Source organism: Crotalus tigris, unplaced genomic scaffold (genome assembly GCF_016545835.1).
Source record: "Crotalus tigris isolate CLP2741 ecotype Arizona unplaced genomic scaffold, ASM1654583v1 scf7180000024469.1203045, whole genome shotgun sequence".
In the NCBI taxonomy this organism is placed as follows: domain Eukaryota; kingdom Metazoa; phylum Chordata; class Lepidosauria; order Squamata; family Viperidae; genus Crotalus; species Crotalus tigris.
In genome coordinates, this window is record NW_024100640.1 from 935810 (window position 1) to 950705 (window position 14896).

A 14896-nucleotide genomic window follows, 5' to 3' on the forward strand; every position below is an offset into this window, starting at 1 on the left:
AACCCACAATAAATCATGTTAAATCTATTCAGACTATAAACCCTTTGATACACGTGGATGTTATTTCCTGCAGCTAAAAACCAATTGTAAGTTGTCACAGTGAGGAGAAAAGAGAATGAAACCCTTATGCCAGATTGCATTTATGACCTCTCTAACCTGTTCTGGCTTCAGAGTTGGGTGTCATCTAGCAATTTGCATAATTTAGAGTTCATGAAACCAAAATGCCTTTGGATTGTTCTCTTCACGTGGATAGCAATATATTTCACACCAGAACTCAAAGGGTTGATAGTAGAACATCACAGACAACCAGGAAAGCAGAATCCACCTTAGGAAAAGATGGCCCAATGCTATACAGAGTTGGAATGAGGGAAAACGGCACGCAAGAAACATCATTTCATAGCTGACCTTTGGACTGCTGGCCTCAAGTTTTAGTTGCATGAGTTGTGCTAATGTGTGTTCCCGGATACTACTCAGTTCGGCTTGCTGCCTTCTCAGCTTTATGAGTAGCAGCGTGAGCTCCTCTGGCTAAAGGAACATTGGGTAAGAAGCCAACAGGGGAAAATTAGTTAATTTTTGTCTTGGACAAAACTTTGGTTTTACACTTGCATTCAATAATGCTAGCTAGTATAGTATAATGAAGTTATGTCAGTCCCTTTGGAGCGAGAGGACTGATGACGCTTTCCAATAAAATCTGTCTCAATGAGGAGGAACCAAAAAGTTTGGGGTTTGGAGTGAACTCCTCCAACGAATCAGACAGAAGGACGACTAAGGGTGTCATTGCAGCTACTTTTATTTTGTGCACATCGTAGTAAAACTTGGTTTACTTCCCATCCCCCAAAGCTGGGAAGAAGCCATGAAGGTTGTGGGTATCCAAATGTCTTGATTATTTTGTCAGAAAAGTAGAAGCTATGGAAACTGTTAACTGATTCTAAGGGTGGAAAAAGAAAAATAATGAAATAATCCATAACTATTTTTTTTTTACAAAAAAGTCATATACAATTGAAGATGGCAAATTCAAAATTCAATTCGCTTTTTACTTTTTTATTACAGTTACAGTTCCTCCCACGTTTCCCAGACTACTTCTCAGCACATTCATGCTAAAACTGAAGGCACAAAAGCACAGCTTGATGTTCAAGGATCAAGGATAAATTGTGATAGAAAGTGAAAACATTCTGAAAGCAAACACTGTGTCACCGATTCATAAACCTGCATTCACAGATAGACCGCTGATGTAGAGACCTTTTTGAATCAAACAGCTACTTTATTATTAAACTACAAATACAGTCAATGCTTCAAAATAAGTTATTTTGCTCTGACATGTAGCAGGTTTTTTTTTTTTTAAAAAAAAAATCTTATGACCGGAGAATCAGTAAACTATTCTGCAAGCATCCATTGCAAAGAAAAATCCTAACCTTGAATATTTTAAGACAGACCGTTCTCTTTCACTCAAGTGATCTAATTTGCTCCATTTTCTTGCTGTTATGTATCTTTTCTCAACACAAGAAGTTATAATTTGATTAATACATTTCTTGATTTCTCTATCCTGGATCCTGATCCCAGCTGTTTATAGACAGCTTTTTCATTACTATTTTTTTTTTTTTTTTACCGTTAGTCCTCCATTTCCAGAACTGCCTCCTTTATGCTCCCAAAGTACTGCTGAAATTGATGTAAGTTCCCGGCATTTTCGAGAAATAAATCTCACCAGGCTGATTCGTGTATCAACAACTCCCAAATATCTTTAGTCACCAAGCACATATATTTTCTATATAGCAAACTGTAATCTTTCTACAATGTGCCACGTTCAATTTTCCTGAGACAAGGACTTGTTCCCACATCTAAGGAGAATATCCCATTCTTTGTAGATGTATCTGCTACACAAGGACAGAGCCACTTAGAAGCTTTGGAATTAGACCCTCATTTTTTTCTTAATGGTTTCAGATTTGAAAATCCACATTGCACAGTGTTAAACTTAAAAGTGTATTCATAGCACAGAACACTAGCAATTGTGGATGTATTTAATAAAGCCCAGCAGAGGGAGCTATCTTATGTTTTATACTAATAAACTATTATTTCCTTGAGTATTTTTTAGTAGAGGTTCTTATGTTCTTACATCTGTGTAAGCAATCCACCAGTATTTCATTTGGAGAGACTTAAACTACATAGAAACATACTCAAAAAGAAAAAAAAATCCATGTAGTCATGGCTAAATTCAATGAATTTTGGGAAAGTCTGCAGAAATCTATAATCTGTGAACTAAGGCTTTGATACATAACTGTCACGTACTTCTAATGATGTGGATAACATTGAAATTATAGGGTAAATAAATTTTTGTCATAAGACAGCACAATACATAGCCAACTGCCTAGAGCAGCAATTTTCTATCTAATTGTGACTCCTATCATGAAATAATAAAAACCCTCAGTAACTGGCATTTCCTTTTTTATCATTTAATGGTAAGTCAGTCTGTGAAACGGACAAAAAATAAAATCTTTATAAATGCTCTAGTGTAGTCCTAGAAGTGTCTACATCCTTCCCTTCCCGGAAATATGCAGTTCAAACAACAGCTGAAACGAAGTAAGAACCAATTACCCTTGCAAAATTTAACGTGGGCAGGCAGAATTGACCCATTGGAAAGGATACCCTTTATTGGCTGAAAGAATCAGGACAGGAAATTGCATTTAACACAGACTCTGTAACTAGAATAGTTGTCAGAATGTATGTTACGTTTTATAGGTTGCTCTTAAATAAGAAACGATGGACTAAATATAAAAATGCCACTCACAGTTTTGTCTTGCAAGCTCTGGGGAGTAATAGGCTGTACACTCAAGCCAGCTGGAATTGACCTTCTTTCAGGCACATAGGCATGCTGCTATTTGGGGGGGGGGAGGAGAGAAAAACCAAACAAACCATGGGCATTGTTAATTGAAGGCTTTTATAACCAAAGGTTAAATGTAATATTTTCAACATGCTTTTCCAAGTCAACTTGGGGTTTATGTCCAAAGCGAAGGTGTTGGTTAATAACTTGTCAGTACAAACATCCTGAAATGTTGCACTTTCATCTGAAACTTTGCAAATATCAAGATGTCCCAGAGGACAGCATCCTTCTGACCGAATTTATAGTAACATTTATTTGTCATCCTGTTTTGAGGAAGGTCTCAAGTCAGTGAATAGGTAAGAAAATCTACTAGAGGCTCAAATGTGTCATCCTGACATAGTTATTAGTATGCTTTCCCCTTACACTTTCAAGAGCAGGGGTCTTCAAACCTGGCCCTTTTATGACTTGTGGACTTCAACTCCCAGAATTCCTCAGCCAGCGAGCCAGTGGCTGAGGAATTCTGGGAGTTGAAGTCCACAAGTCATAAAAGGGCCTGTTCAAGAGTTTGGGGAGCAGACTCGTGAGCACATATTGAGGAAAGAGAAAAGCAAAGGTTAGAAAATTACTCGCATTAAATCCATTTCATATATTGGTAGTCCTCAACTTACAACAATTCATTTAGTGACCATTCGAAGTTACAATGGCACTGTAACATCTCTAGAAGGATATCCATTGCTTACTCTCTCCATATGGAAACAGTAAAATCACAACGTAAATCATGTCCCCCAACATTATGGGGCCTCTAATTTTGTAGTTATAAAGCCAAAAGAATGCTCTCTTGTATGCCATAGTCTGAGTGGAGGAGAAGAACTATAGTGTAATTAACTCTTGGCAATCTTTCAAACAACAGTTTGATGGACTGCAGGGGAGGATGGTTATATTGTCTCTATATGTCCACTGAGTTAACACCACAAGATCCGCAAAGCCATATTGATGGGGGGAAAACTATAAAAGAAGAACATTGTTTATATACCCAGGACCACATGATCCACAAAGACTTGGGCGTGGCCTCTAGACCCAATCCAGAATATACTTTCAAAGAGGGTACATTATTTTCATGTGGCAGAAAAGGACAACAATTAAATGTAATGGATATTGCATTTACTGTATTTAGTTGATCAAATGTAATCTGAGTGAAACCACAGCACACCCCAAAAAGGTATCACAGCTCTTTATCTACTATCAGTTGCATAAGGAAGGAAAGCTATAGTGAGCTGAACCAACCATTAAAGCAGATATCCTTGTGGCCTGTGGGTAGGTCAGGGGGAGTCTGTGAACTTGGGTGGGATATCCAAGATTGGGTATCTTACCGTAAATGCCGGCGTACAAGGCGACCCGGCGTATAAGACGACCCCCGTCTTTATAGCCGGGCCGCATTCCTAGAACGCCGTCTTATACGCCGGAAACTACCAGTATTTCCGGCGTATAAGACGACTCGGCGTATAAGACGACCCCCGTCTTTGGCGCCGATTTCAGCGCTCGCGGAAGTCGTCTTATACGCCGGCATTTACGGTATTTCCCCAAACTGTCAAAGTGGTCCATAGCATAAAAAAAAAAAGAGAAGAATCCCTGTACAGGTAGTCCTCAACTTATGACCACAATTCAGCCCCAAATTTCTGTTGCTGAGACATTTATTAAGTGATCTTTGACCCATTTTGTGACATTTCTTGCCACAGTTGTCAAGTGAATCACTGCAGATGTTAAGTTAGCAACCTGGTTGTTAAGGGAATCGTTGACTTTGCTTGTCAGAAAGTTGCAAAAAGTGATCACATGACCTGGGGGACACTGCAACCATCGTCAATAACCCATCAGTTGCCAAGCATCTGAATTTTGATCACGTGACCAGGGGGATGATGGAATGGTTGTGTGAAAAACTGTCACGTCACTCTTTTCAGTCCATTGTAACTTCAAACGGTCACTAAATGAACTGTTGCAAGTAGAGGACTGTCTGTATTATAGGCAAATTATAAATAAGAGAGGACTGTTCTAGAGTGGCTGCTATGCATCCAGCCTATCTTTCGGGAGACATACATTGCAGCAAGTTGCCGAAAGCAAAACCCCTCACCTTGTTGTGATGTGATCTGTGTCTACGCTCAATGGTGACGTCTCCTCTTTGCACGGGGGAGGACACTTCTGACCTGTAGTTCCTCTGAGGGGAGTATCCTTGGAAACCTGCTATTGAACCATGGGAAGGTGATGTGGGAATCAAATGCATTGTTTGATCAGATATATTAATCATGGTTTTGGGACTGCTTAAAGTACCGTGTCTAGTAAGAGTTGTTTGCTTATTGTAAAACTGCCGTTGTTGCCATTCGTAGAGTTGCCACATGGTGTCATCCCGCATCGATCTCCTTTTATCTTCCGCTGGCAAGGATCCAAGGGTCTTATCATAAAGAGGTGTTGCACTGCAGATGCTATCTGGCCTGGTCTTCATGTTTCTTGGAAGAGTGCGATAACCTTCTGGATAACGAGGTAGGACTTGGGCTCGATGGCTTGGCATATTTCTTGGTAGAGTCTGATAAGAAATTATGCTGAAACAAGACATCTCCATTAGTTGTTTAGAAAATAAATGGGTACCTTAAAAGTAACATGTAAAATTGGCGACATCATATAAAGAAAACCTGTTTACAGATGGCATCTCCCTCCGGCCAGATTAGCCAAAATGTATAACGGATATTCTTCTAGGTGTTGGAAATGTAAAAAAGAAAAGGGCACCTTTTTTCATGTATGGTGGACATGTAGAGAAGCACAGGTATATTGGCGTTTGGTCTGGGAATGGGCAATAGAAATGATTAGGCAAAACATTCTATACAAACCTGAGGCATTACTATTAGGAATACTAGAGAAAAATGTAAATAAAGAGGACACATATTTAATTATTCACGTGGTTACGGCGGCAAGGATACTATTTGCTCAAAAGTGGAAAGCAATGGAAGTACCAAGTGAGGAAGTACTAATAAAGAAAATTATGTATTGCGCAGAACTAGATAGGATAACTAAAAGATTAAAAAATCAGGAAGAAACAGAATTTTATCGAATATGGAATAAATTTTATAGATGGAGGGAAAAAAATGGAGGTCACAAATAAAGAGATAAGTTAAGATAGAGACCAGAAATGTATAGTTTGTATATAGATATATTATATGTAATTAATGTACAATATGGACTGAGATGTCAGTCAAAGACGATTTACCATGTTCAATGTTTTTAATCCTTTTTTTCCTTTGTACTCAATAAAAACTTATTAAAAAAAAGTAACATGTAAAAAATTCTTTTTTTCTACATTTTATCTCTTCGGGTAATTTAGTCTTGCATCCTACTTACAACCTTAGGTCAAACAGAGAGAATATATGCCTTACTCCATCCATTCAAACCAAAGGAAGCTGCCCTTGAGAGGAGGGGATACCAATAGCAATCCATGAGTAAGTCCATAGAAACATATAATGCCTTTAAGTAAATAGAAGTGTTTCACCCCCCCCCCAGGAAAAACTGTATGTTATGATTCAATTAACTGCTTCAAAAGAAAGTATTTTTTCTTGAGGTTGGCAGAATACGTATTTATGGAAACAAGCAAAATGCATGCTAGAACTACAAGTGTTCATTTTCATCTTCATAATTAATATATCTGTTATGATGCAACTACTAGAATTTTACCTAGTCTGACCAATAATAACTGCAGTTTCAACAATCTGGGAGGTGCCAACTGGAGAAATTTATACTAGCATATTTTTTTTATAATATACATTACCAGGGATTGCCAGAAAGAAGATATGAGTGAATCCAAAATCAATCAATGTTATAGTTATTATCTTATGTGCACTGGAAAATCATATCTCCAAATGTTTACGCTGCATATATTTTATCACCAAGATCAGTATCAGCTCTAAGGAAAGAAGTATCTTTTTTTTAAAGTACAAATCTGAACCTACTGATTTTATTAATTCCTATAAAACATGCAGTTACTGCATCTGCATGGGTTGATGCATGTATATACAACTACAACCCCACAGACATTCTTCAACTGCTGAAAGCTTTTGGTATAAATAAGTTAACATTAAACTCAGTAAGCTTAAAGTATGTAAAAGGAAAGAGAATGGACTGGAGGGATGGGAAACATTTTTTTTTAAAACAGTGCAATCATATCTAAATATGCTTTTTACAAGAACAAAGCACATTTCTGATTGGGACAGCAAAGATACACATGACTTTGCAAATATGAAGGCCAAGCTGTGTAATCTATAAACTGTTTGGAAGGAGAAACACAAGAAATAGAAAAACAAATACCCTCTAATGCCCACAGACTTTTCATAATTGAGGGATATGGCACTTATCTTTCTAAACTACTTTCCTAGAGCACATAATGACTTTTCCTTGGAGATCTATACTTTACATAAGAAATAAGTAGTGCCCTGCTGGATCAGACCCCTGGCCTATCTGATCCTGTGTGTTCTCACAGGGCCACGCAACTGCACAAGGAAATCCACCAGTCTCCTAGCAGATGACCTTCATCAAGGCTAAATAGCTGTTGATCCCCATGATTTTCATGAATTGATCCAACTCTTTTTGGAAGCCGGTTGAGTTGGTAGCTAGCACTACATGTTTGGTCTGTTACCTTGTCCTCACATGCTCTGTATATGTATTGAAATAAGCTGTGTTGGCAGTCAGTCAGTAAAATAAAGGAAGGGACAATATGAAGAATTGCAGAAGATGGTATTGGTGAAGTTCAATGACACAACCTTTTAGCAGCCTGTTTGGTATGCACAGCAATACAGCTATGCAAATTCTGGCTCATCTTTTTTTATTTTGAAGATGAATCTTCTTAATATGTTCTTAATCTATTATTTTATTAAACATGTTGCTTCATATATTCCTATATTAAAAACACAGTGACTTTTTCCAGGTATGAGAAATTAATTGTTTTGAAATCCTCCTCTAGTACTTTGGTCTACATAGATAAGGTTATGTTCAAGTTATGAAACAACTTTGGCCACTTACAACTATCAAGTTATGAAACAACTTTGGCCACTTACAACTAAGTTCTCATTTGTTCAATTAACTATTTCTAACTAAATGTGCATGTCCCTGTTAGTTTATTTTTTTAGCTTTGTTATGTTTTTATTTAAGGATAATGCACCAGATACTCTTACAGCTGAAACTGTGTCTTAACTACAGTTACTGTCTGACACTGAAGTATCTCGGCGTGACACTCGACAGGATGCTCCCTTTTAAACAGCATTGTCTGAACACTAAGGCTAAAATCAGCTCGAGGAACAGTATCATCAGGAAATTGATAAACTACACATAGGGAGCTCAACTATCTACGTTGTGCACATCAACTTTGGCCTTGAGCGTCTCTGCTGGAAAGTATGCTGTTTGGGGCGCATCTGCACATACAAAACAAATTGATATTGCTGTCAATGAGGCAGTATGCTTAGTGACAGGTTGTCTCAAGCCTACACCAAGAGCCGAGGTGGCGCAGCAGTTAGAGTGCAGTACTGCAGGCCACTTTAGCTGACTGTGTTCAGCAGGTCAGCGGTTCAAATCTCACCGGCTCAAGGTTGACTCAGCCTTCCATCCTTCCGAGGTAGTAAAATGAGGATCCAGATTGTTGGGGGCAATCTAAATATATATATATACATTGCTTACTAGTGTACACCGCTTAGAGAGTGCTTGCACTTAAAGCGGTATATAAGTCTCATAAATAAATGAGATCAGAAGAGAGGTAGCACCAGATGCTGAGAGAACTAAGCAAGAGAGTGATCCTTGACATCCTCTGAATGGGCATGTATCTTACGCCCGCCAACTCAGATCTAGGAACAGCTTTATGGCAAGAACAAACATTCTTGAGCGTACACAAGAACAAAATCAAATTAGAAGATGGAGGAACTAGACCATCGGGAAAGGAATAACATTAAAGGAGGATATGGCTGAAGGATCTGACCTCCCTTATACTACCTGGAGGACCCTGAATAGGTTGAGAGTTGGAATGTCTAAATGTAAAACTAATATGCTCAAGTGGAGGCTCTTAGAGGGTAACAACACGCTGTGCAAATGTGGAGAAATACAGAGCCCATCCCATCCGTTGGCACGTCGGCTACTACCAGAAACATGTACCGATAATGATTTATTTTTGGCCAATGACAAAGAAGGTGGCTTCATTCTGGCAGTTTCAAGTTTGATCTAGACATGGAAGAATAAGAAGAACTAGCTATAAATTCATTTCTGCAATAAACCTCAATTTCTAACACTTGCTTTGTAGTTTGTACTGTAGGGTGCAAGACTAAAATTTTTTTTTTACACTTTAATATGATACAGTGATTACAAATTGGGACAAAATTTATATAAAAACAAAGTGATGCAAAGATTGACTATGCTCACAACACCGGAGACAGATGCTTCTTGTATGACTTTGTTACACATACACAACTATCTTCAGTGGGTTTACCAACTGCTGCTTTTTCCAAAACCCCTGGGAAGAAGGTGACGACTTTAAAAGTCATTAACACATCACAAGCAGACAACTCAAGCTGTGCTCACTGAATTTCCATTCTGATCATGCTTAAGGCCTCATGCTCTAGCAAGGTTTCATTCATTCTCATGTTCTTACAAAATAAGACAGCCTACCTAGTTTCTTTATACACGTGAATGGGTAAGTCAGATTTCTTTATCCAGCTTCCTCTAACCTAGTTTCTCTCTCCCTTTCTGTATCTAGCAAATAAGTAGCTTATTCGTCATTTCCTCCTCTCTAGATAATTGGCTTTTCATGCAGCTGCCCTCTGTAAAGAGAAGAGAGGCAGAGGAGAATGGGGCAGGTTGCCTTGCTACGGGAAATACTATGACTGAACCAAGTCCCAATTCTCACAGGAGTAATAGGAACAGGTTTACAAGTGGAATGCTTGTTATAAGTCCTCAGGCATCCAGCTTCCCTTCTCCCCCAAGCAAAATACAAGATTTTTTTTTTTTTAAATAGTAACTTGAATTCTGCAAAATGCCTTGAAATTATGGAAAGGCAGGATAATCACTGTTAGAAATTTTTATGAGAAGAGATTTGTTACTTCCCTGGGAGCAATGATTGATCTCCCCATTCCATTTTCGCTCTAGATTTTATTGACTTTCCTAAAATTAATATTATATTGTTTTTTGGTAGCATATTTCCTAAAAGAGAAAGCAGGCATAAATCCACTTTAAGCAAAATCATCATTTCTAACTATATGGTCCATGCTAATAATTTCATCCATATTTAACTAACAAGATGTTCTCTGTGATCAAAAGGATTGGTTTTCTGCCAATTAATAATGTGTTGTTAATAGCTTTTGCCATTTCTACAGTGGACTGAAATTGACTTGGAGAACAGTCAATGCAATGAATCTCATAACAGCATTAAGGGATGGGATGAAATGGCACAGGTTCCCATTTCCTATATCTGCATAAATTTAAAACAATGGCACTTGATCCAAACATCAATTTTTCCTTGACATGTTCATTACGTAATAGAGTAATGTAATGTAGCCTGGCTTGCTACAATCAGATAATTTCTAATTACTTTAATCCTTAATTACATTGAGATAAGTTAGAAATTGTTTAAAGATCACTATAGCAAATATCAGGAACACAGGCAGAGATAATGTAACTCTATTATTTTTAACTCTAAAAAACAGAAGGGTCTTCTCCCCCCTTTAGGAAGGAGATTCTCTATTTCTTTAGTCTCCTGCCATGAAAATTTTATTTATTTATTTTCCACCCATCTTACCACAGAGTAACTCTGGGCGGCTTACAATATTAAGATATCATTGCTGTAAGTTTATTAAGGCTTCTGCTCTGACGTTTTTAACGTTGGCCTCCTTGAAATCCTAGGAAGAGGCTTGACTGTATGTCTATGGAGATTCTCAATCATCCAGGTCATGGTTGTCCCAAAGATGCTTTTGCAAAAGGCAACTGGACTTTTTTTGTTTTTTCCTTGAAAACGTTTCACTGCTCATCCAAAAAGCTTCTGAGAACTGAAGAAACTTCTTGGATTTCCTTCTCCAAGGAAAAACAAAGGAAGTCCAGTTGCCTCTTGAAAAAGCATCTTTGGGATGCTTGACTGTACTCAATATTCAATGTTCCTTCTGAGTTGACTTTGGTCAATAGGTTTTCCTGTTAGTATCAGGATTAGGAAAAAGATTGTCTGGTGCTTTCCTATAAGCAAGGAAGCTGAAAACTTCCTGAAGACTCCATGCCTGAAAAAATTAATTTCCCAGTGATTAAAACCCCCAATCACTGCTATATCTATCTTCCTGCAAGATCTGCATTTCCCTTCTACTATTATTTTAAACCTCATTGATTTAAATTAATCCACATTTTTTGTAGTTATTTTATCAAACTTAATTACTGGAGTATAATATTTTACACCAAAATGGAACAATCAGAATTGGATATTGCTAAGGCCTCCTAAAAATTCTATCTCTTGTCAGGCAGAACAAAATATTCCAGTCTTAACTGGCTCAGTCATCAGGGACGCATTTTAAAAGTCTTTAAGTGCTAAAAACATGTATTTTCATGTTTCTAAGTAGTTCTTTCTGTAAATACAGAAAATGCCGAGAGCACAGGAAAAACGTTAATTCTGTAACATTCTGTTTAAATTATTCCCTAGATCAGTCAGCCACTAACAGTTATATTAAAGCTGCTACTCTTTCACATTAAAATGCCTTGCCCTGTGTATAAATACCAATAATAATTCAGAAATATTCTACTGCATTACTCATGTTCCCAATAGACTTCAAAGGTAGGTTAGTATTTCCTGTCACAAAGTTAAAGAAATTCTGTTTATGATGTAGACAAATAATTGCACCCTTTAGTCGACTGCTACAAAAATGATAACATAACATAACATTGGTTAACATAAACCAATTCAGGATGTGTATGGTTACATTTAAAGCTTTTAAAAACACATCTTCGCTATTAAGACTGGGGCCCTAATAGTGTGGGAGTCCCACATCATGCTTATATTGATTGCAAAATGCTCCAATTGTTTTCAGCTGCTGTTTTATGTATGTTTTTAACTACTGGTTGTATTTTTACTTGGTTTTTTTAATTTGGTTTTAATTGTTAGTTGCCCAATCATATGTATGGAATGTGTTACAAATAAATAATAAACGGGAACACATGGTTTTCTTGAAGAAAATTCTAATTTAAATCTATCACCATCAGTAATAGTAGGAAATTTTTCACCCAAGATCATGGAGAACTAATGACTTAGCAACTGGTAGAAAAATAGAATTAAAAACTGTAATTAGGGAGGCCAGGTTATCAATTTTCTGTAATCTTTTTTTAAAAGAATCCAGGAAGTTGGCCTGAACAAAAAATAAATAAGGAGTGATCCTTTTAGCTAAGATAATCCTTTCTCCACGAATAATACATATTCCTAGCCACAGACATTTGGAATAAGGAGAACTATAAATCATTTCTTTACAGTTTCTGCTAGCATCTCACAGCCTGTTTGAAATATTCTGTAACACGCTCAAGAACCTTTCCAAACCCAATTAATATTCCACAGAACAAAAAATGAATCATCACATGCATTAAGGCTTCAGATATTCATGAATTCTGAAATTACTCACCCTCTTGTTTCTTCATCTTGTCCCTTCCCTCTCTGTATTTTAATCCACTGCTCCAACTGTAACATGGAATTAGTTCTTTGGATGACACGTTCAGATTCTATATGAGAGTGCATGGCGTTGTGATGGATCCCATCGCCGGAATCTCCCAGAATAAGGTTTACAGCTTTCTCTGACCCATTTAAGTGAACTGGCCTGTAATGGCCTGATGAAGCCACGCTGGCTGGCAAAGTTCCATACTCTGACCCAAAGGAATTCACTTTTACACTGTTGATTTTTGTTAAGGGTCTATCACGCCCAACTTTCTGAAACCCGTATTTTTCTGCCTCTAAGGACTTCTTCTCTTCCGTTTTGCATCCTTCTCTGTTCCGCTGATTGTTCTGAGTCTCTGGCTTAATTAGCTCTCGGTGGTTTGGAATGTTATTTAGTTCACGAGATGCTGTGTTTTCAAAAGTAATCTTGTCTGCTCTAAAAAAAAAAAAAGAAGAAGAAACATGCACTGGAGAACAACAATACTAGGAAGCAGGTTACAATTCTGTCTGTTCAACAGTGAGCCATTTTTTTTTTTCTTCCAGAACCCTCTGCACTTGCAGCCCCATCAGTTGGAAGAGGTCATCCCTTCAAATGGCTGAACTGATGCAATTACAGGCAATCCTATTCATTTCCCGACCATTCAAAGTTACAACAGGACTGAAAAAATTGACCTAGGACCGTTTTTCACACTTATGACCTTTGCAGCATCCCCACGGTCACGTGTTCAAAATTCCAACGCTTGGCAACTGGCCTGTACGGGTAGTCTTCAATCTACAACAGTTCATTTATTGACAGGTCAAAGTTACAATGGCTCTGATACAAGGGACTTATGACCGTTTTTCATATTCGTGACTGTTGCAGCATCCCCATGTTCATGTGATCAAAAAGCAGACACTTGGCAACTGGTTCTTATTTGCAACGGTTGCAGTATCCAAAGGTCATGTGATCCCCTTTGGCAACTTTCTGACAAGCAAAGTCAACGGGGGAAGGCAGATTCACTTAACAACCATGTTGCTAGCTTAACAACTAACAGCTGGCCTCCAAGGTCCCTTCCAACTTTATTAATATTAATATAGTGGTTCACTCAAGAAAGATCATAAAATGGGGCAAAACTCACAACAAATGTTTCACTCAGGAAAAGAATTTTTGGGCTCAGTTGTGGTCATAAGCCGAGGACCACCTGTACCTGCAAGTAGTGAGACCGCCTTAAAACAGAGTTTGACTTGCCTGCTTGAGTGATTTTTGAATGGCTAAAACAAACAAACAAAAAATGGATTGGGAGGGATGGTTCCAATAAACGCCCTGCTTATGCATAGCAGGGAATCTATCACCCATTATTTAGCCAAGGATTGGAAGCACGTCAGTGGACAGGGGCCACCCTAAACACTCTTTGTATGTGCAGTGCAGTTGAATGGGTGGGATGGGTATTAGAATTATAGAGATAAGGCTACGAGAAGCCTGTTCTGGTTATTTTTTAATAATATAATATATATATTATTATATTATATAATTATATTATATAATATAACCACATTAGTTATATTTTATGGCTTATTACTACAGCCTTTTCATCACAGAACAGTAGAAAATATTATTTTTCAACAACTGTGTTTGGGGCTGATTTTGGGGGTCCCAAAGAAAGAACCAGCCAGGGGATCCATGCCTAATTCAGTCGCTCATCCGCTCTCCCATTTCTTGAATTCCCCGGCACAGAGTTTTACTTGTTTGTTTCATTACTCATTTAATTTTTCTGTTCCGCTTCCAATCAAATAGAATGGCTTACAAGATAACAGCGAAACCAATCTTTAATATGACTGTTTTATTGTGTTTTACCACCGCAAAACAGCAATCATTCTCGACAGCCACTGAGAATGATATACAAATACAATAAGCAAATATAAGCTTTATAAAAAACACAGATGCTATCAAACTTCATTTAAAAAAAAGCAGGACAGGAAAATAACGGGAAACCTAACAAGCAATTGGGCTTTGAATAGCTGCTGTTCTACTTGGATGGACAGCCATGTTTTGAAAAGATAGCATGAGAACCACTTAAACAAGAGTTTCATAAGTGGGGGAACTGCTCCTGAGAAACTCCGACTCCTGACTGAATTCTCCAACATAAATCCAAGTAGAACTTTCCCCTGTAATCTAAATCAGAGGTCCCCAACCTCTAGGCCCGTGGTGGCGAACCTATGGCATGGGTGCCAGAGGCGGCACTCGGAGCCCTCTCTGTGGGCACATGCACCGTCTTCCCAGCCCCGCCTCCTCCCAAGGACCCCTCCTCACCAGCAGCCCTTCCGGAGGAGAGTCGCCCCTGGGCGCAGCCCATGCGAAGCAGCACAACCAAGGACATGCTGCGCCCCATCGCGCACAGATGCTGCTCCAGGAC

At 38.2% G+C, this 14896-nt stretch overlaps 1 protein-coding gene across 22 annotated transcripts in view; it reads right to left on the reverse strand.

The window, feature by feature from the left end:
- PLEKHA5 (pleckstrin homology domain containing A5) overlaps nt 1-14896 on the reverse strand; it is a 210271-nt gene that overhangs the window by 46164 nt on the left and 149211 nt on the right. For 9 of the 22 annotated variants that reach the window (XM_039332902.1, XM_039332905.1, XM_039332904.1 and 6 more), the window contains 4 exons: nt 12475-12939; nt 4941-5406; nt 2783-2869; nt 406-525 (listed from right to left, as the gene is read on the reverse strand). In XM_039332902.1, coding sequence (XP_039188836.1) covers nt 406-525; nt 2783-2869; nt 4941-5406; nt 12475-12939 — 1138 coding nt within the window. The remainder of the gene's footprint in view (nt 1-405; nt 526-2782; nt 2870-4940; nt 5407-12474; nt 12940-14896) is intronic. The other 13 variants (XM_039332903.1, XM_039332926.1, XM_039332912.1 and 10 more) reach the window with 7 other exon arrangements.